Source organism: Corvus brachyrhynchos, unplaced genomic scaffold (assembly GCF_000691975.1).
Source record: "Corvus brachyrhynchos isolate BGI_N302 unplaced genomic scaffold, ASM69197v1 scaffold22, whole genome shotgun sequence".
NCBI lineage: Eukaryota > Metazoa > Chordata > Aves > Passeriformes > Corvidae > Corvus > Corvus brachyrhynchos.
This window is the reverse complement of record NW_008238355.1, coordinates 2,539,356-2,543,991: the sequence shown is the minus strand read 5'-3', so window position 1 is coordinate 2,543,991 and position 4,636 is coordinate 2,539,356. Positions and strand designations below refer to the sequence as shown.

The 4,636-nt window shown below is 44.9% G+C and overlaps 1 protein-coding gene across 1 annotated transcript in view; it reads right to left on the bottom strand.

The window, feature by feature from the left end:
- TSTD2 (thiosulfate sulfurtransferase like domain containing 2) overlaps positions 1–4,636 on the bottom strand; it is a 13,883-nt gene that overhangs the window by 7,780 nt on the left and 1,467 nt on the right. The window contains exons 2-4 of the mRNA XM_017735329.1: positions 4,530–4,634; positions 3,523–3,631; positions 1,756–1,881 (exon numbers count right to left, since the gene is read on the bottom strand). Of these exons, the coding sequence (XP_017590818.1) occupies positions 1,756–1,881; positions 3,523–3,631; positions 4,530–4,634 (340 nt within the window). The remainder of the gene's footprint in view (positions 1–1,755; positions 1,882–3,522; positions 3,632–4,529; positions 4,635–4,636) is intronic.

Sequence of the window (4,636 nt, the reverse complement as noted above, 5' to 3'; positions counted from 1 at the left end):
TCCACACTCTAAATCCTGAAATTTAGGCAGTGGACCCTTAACACGACCTGGAGAACAGGTGTCTTAAGCCCGATGACTACTCTGCAGGTGAGACAGACAGCATTTGGTTGGAAGTGCAGGGATGTACAACAAATCTTAGCCGGAAATATGTTACTAGTAGTTATCGTGAGAAAGTTGAGGCCCCTACAAAAGCATGCTGATCCTTACAGGAATATTAAATAACCTCCTCCAGTAGCGGATCATGCTGCCACATCTAGGCCCTGCAGTTCTCTTCATCCCTCTGGCACCCGACACAAGCACAGCTGTGCCTCCAGTGGTGACATGTGTGATGAGAACTGCAGTGTTCCTGGGTGTGAAGGAGACGTATGGGAGGTCAGCCAGGCACAAGATTTGTTAACAGTGGAGGCTGGCACCTCCTCCCCCCACCCCCCAACCTCAAGTGTGGGATTTCCTCTTCAGAAGTCCTGGTAAGCCCTGTTTTGGTAGGAACCCCCACTGCAGGCTACAAGGAGTGAGAATTTCTGCAGGGCTGAGCCTCAAACACAGCTTAGGCACCATCAAGAATAAGAACACTCAACGATAAGTGCAGTGCTGTGCAGCACTGTCCAGCTGTTATGGAAATCAGTCTGCCATAACTGTAGTAGCCACTGGATATGTTCATAGCCCCAAGCATGGTCCTCACTCCCCTATCCCATGTCGTCATGGCACAGCAACCTGAACGCCTCACTCACTCAGGTATACAGCATTCAGGAGGAACTGTGAGACAGCAAACACCATAGTCCACTAATGTATGAACACTGATGCCCAGAGAGACCATGCAAGATTGAAGGTTTTGCCAAGGTATCAGGGTAATATTCCATCCCTGTTCTGTTTTTCCATCTACATATGACTGTTACTAACACAATTCCTCTTGAAATTCAGCCAAGCGTAACAGACACTTATAAAACTAGGACTGAATCATCACTGCAGCTCAACACAGAATTTGAGTTTCACAAGTTTCACTAACTTCTTTGATCTGGTTCCCTATGAAAAAATAATAGCACTCCCTGCAAATAAAACTGTGCGGAGAAGAGCTGCTGCCTAAGCAGCAGCTTTCCTTCCTTGCAGCGAAACCAGAACTTGCAGTGGTGGGCAGCCAAAGCCTACCAGAATCCTATGCAGTGCACCAGCCACTGCTGCCCTCACCATGTGAGGACAGCAATCAGTATGTATGCTCCAGCCAGGCACTAACTGGAGTAGGAAGAAACCTCTTGACAGTCCCTGTGTGTCTTCTCTGGAAGGTACCCAATCCATGGAACTGACGGTGCACCTATATGGACACCAAACCATATAGAACCTAAACCAGTAGGCTTCCAGTCAAAGATCTCAAATCAGGGTGAAGAGGACAGTGTGGAAAAACTTTGCTGGGTTAAGCACATGTTGTGATACCTGCTCAGTCTGGAATAAATGCTTGTTGCAGAATGGTGGAGCTTAAGTACACTCCCTCGCTCACCTGTACTGGGGGACTTTGCAGCTGCACCCATAGCTGCCAAAGCTTGTAAGAGCTGCTATCACTGCTCATGGAAACTGCTAATTCTGGTAAAACCCAGCAAAGATACCTAAACAAGGTATGGTTAAGATCCATTTACTTAGGTAAGTGCTGAGAGAGCAGAACTGCTAAGGCAGAAGTAATACTGTCAAGAAGGAATGTACTTATTTCTTGAAAATTAAATTACCTGCATTAACAATGTCTATGTAAAAATTATTTTTTCATACCTTGAAATCCTCTTGACACAAAATGTTTTTGAACAGAGGCTGGGAAAGCATAACTTTAATGTAGAGACTGGTAGCTACTTTGCTTCCACCAACTGTCCCATTAATCCCTTCTGAAGCAACTCGTACCTAGAAGGCAAGAGGAGAAGCTGGGGCTGAACCTTAGTTACAGCAAAACAGATCACAGTGAAATTGGCAAAATATGACTGGGTGACAAAAGGCAGGCACAGGAGTATGTTCAGAAAAGAGACTACTTAATAAGGAAGGAAAATATGGTTATACTGAAGTTGAACATAAAGACAGTAAACAGAAAAAAAAACCCCAACAACCCCGTAATGACTTCTGAGCCATTTCAAAGGATCACATCAGGACAGTCAGAAGAGTCCACGCAATAAACAGAAAAATGCTGTATAAATAGAGAAATTGCTGTCTGCAAATCCTGCAGTCAGCATTAGAATTCCCACTGGAAGTTGCCTCAGAAAGAACAATAGGCTTGTGCCCCATGACTCACACAGCTAAAAAAGAGAATGTGAATATGCATAACATCATATCTAATATTAAATTTAAGATGAGTCATTTTATCTCCAGCACTGACAAATGAACAAAAGCTCTGAAGGAGGGGGGCAGGGGGAGAAGGGAGAAAGATTGAATATAAGAAGCAAGGAAAAAACAAACTGGTTGGGAAGGTAAATGCTGTACCTGTCTTGGAAATGACATGAAAAAAAGGAAAGAAAAGAAACTCGAAAAAAATACTAACCACCAGGCAAGATAGCTGAGCAGAAAAAGCAGTGAACCCATCCATTTCACACCCAGACCTGTGCTGATGTACCACTAGCAAGAGTAGCAAGAAGCTACTCAGGAAGACAAGTCACAGATAAAAGGAGCCTCCAACTCCAAGTTGCCCTCCTTCTCCCCACAGACAGTGTAGGAACATCAACTTTGCAAGGCTAAAATTCACCTTCTCCCACAGCCTCCAGAGGCCACCTACACAAGCAACTCACATCCTTGGTCTAGCCTGCCAGGAATGAACAGACTGTGCAGAAATGAGAACTGTTATGCTGTGGCGTGGTCTAAGGTGTTGGTTGCTCTCACCTAATTCCCGACAGTATGGATTACAGCATGGTGTAGTCATTGTGACTGGGAGACCACTGTGCACTGAGGAGGGAGGATACAGGTAACCAGTGAGTGGAGCAGGCACAGACCCATGCAATTCCTCCAGCTTGGCCCTCAGGCTGTGTTGTGCTGCTCATGCCCTTTAGCCGCAGGATACACCCAGCCTGCTACTGCTAACTGAGACACCTGCATGCAGCTCCCTGCTGACACCAGTGATTAAGCCACTTTTGTCTCCTTGCCTTTATCTAAAAGCGCATCACGAATTTCTCATGTGAATATCCTTTCTGTTTGACAGCAGGAGTGATAAAAAGACTCATTTTCCATGTGTAACAGTGATGGAAATGGGGTAACCCTTGCAAGGACAGGGTCTGCACAGTGTCTTGTCTGTGAGGCTCACTCGATGCCACACAACTGAGGGTTCCCTGCACCAAAAGGGATTTAAGATGATGTGTAGTTTTTTTTCTTTGTTGTGTTAGGTCTTAAATACAATTCTAAAAGATACTTTATGGAGTCTGAATGCCTCTCTTAACAGAATCATAACAGACTAGCACCTTCTGGTGCAAAACACACCTCGTTCTCCACATACCCCATCATCCTGCACTAAATAAAGATGTGGGGATTTTTCCTTAAGAATAAAACCACTGCTTAAAACCTTACCTTGCCAGTGAGATGTAGATGCTGACACAAAGCCTTTTGCCAAGCACAGAGCTTCTCTGGATCTTTCACCTCACAGTAACAGTAATAGAGAAGTACTTCTCCCACCTGGCTGCCCATAGCATGGCAAAGATAAGCAAACAGAAAACATGTTAAGAAAGAACAAAATTATACTATTAGCAGTAACCATTCAAAAAACAGACAATTTTCTTCTGGCAGACATGTGGAGGAAAAAAACCCACAAACAAACAAACTTTAGACAGATTAGCACTGCTGGGTTTGATTTATTTCAAACAGAAGGAATATTAACTAAAGAAAGCTCCCACACTTCCAGTTCTCAGGACTGGTTACGAAATGAACTCTTCTGTGCTGCATGGGACATCACTGCCAGTAGCCTACCATGTGCTTTCCTCACACACAGGACACAAGAATTGCCGACTTTTGTGCACAGAAGCATCCCATTAAATGCTCACTTTTCCACAGTGGCATTTGAAACCTCAAGCACTTACGCTATCTAAATTTAAAAAGTCAAAACTTTTTGTGAGATAGCGTGTTCCTGCATTCTGTGCATCACAGGCCGAACTCTCTCCTAGTCAGAAACATTTTTGTGTAACTACTTCATAACTAAATGAGCCCTCAAGGAACCAGAACGAGCAGCAGAAAAGAACCTGTGCAGAGCACAACCTGCTGTTCTCTTTTCTGTTATGGTCCTTCCTTACAGATCCAAGCTGTCAAGCAACACACCCATACAGGCCTGCTTTAACAGCATGGGATGATGTAACTCGGACAGTTCAATCCACCATTAAAAACTGCAGTGCATCTAAGTCTTTATATAAAAGATACCCAAAGAATCAGAAGAGCTAGAGGAATATTGGAGAAGACTCTTCTGTACCTTAAAAGTGTCGCTTGACTGAATCTCATAAGAAATACTACTGGCAGATGATCATGTAAAACGTGAGCAGCCAAATACCCCAGTCCTGGACCTTCAGAGCGGCGAGGGGCTTCCTTACCTTGTCAGATCATCATGGCTAACGTGGCTTGTGTCCGGGAGCGCCCAGGAGATCTCCGGGTTGCTGCAGGAGTGCCCGCTCGGCCGGGCCGCGCTGCCCGCGGGGCT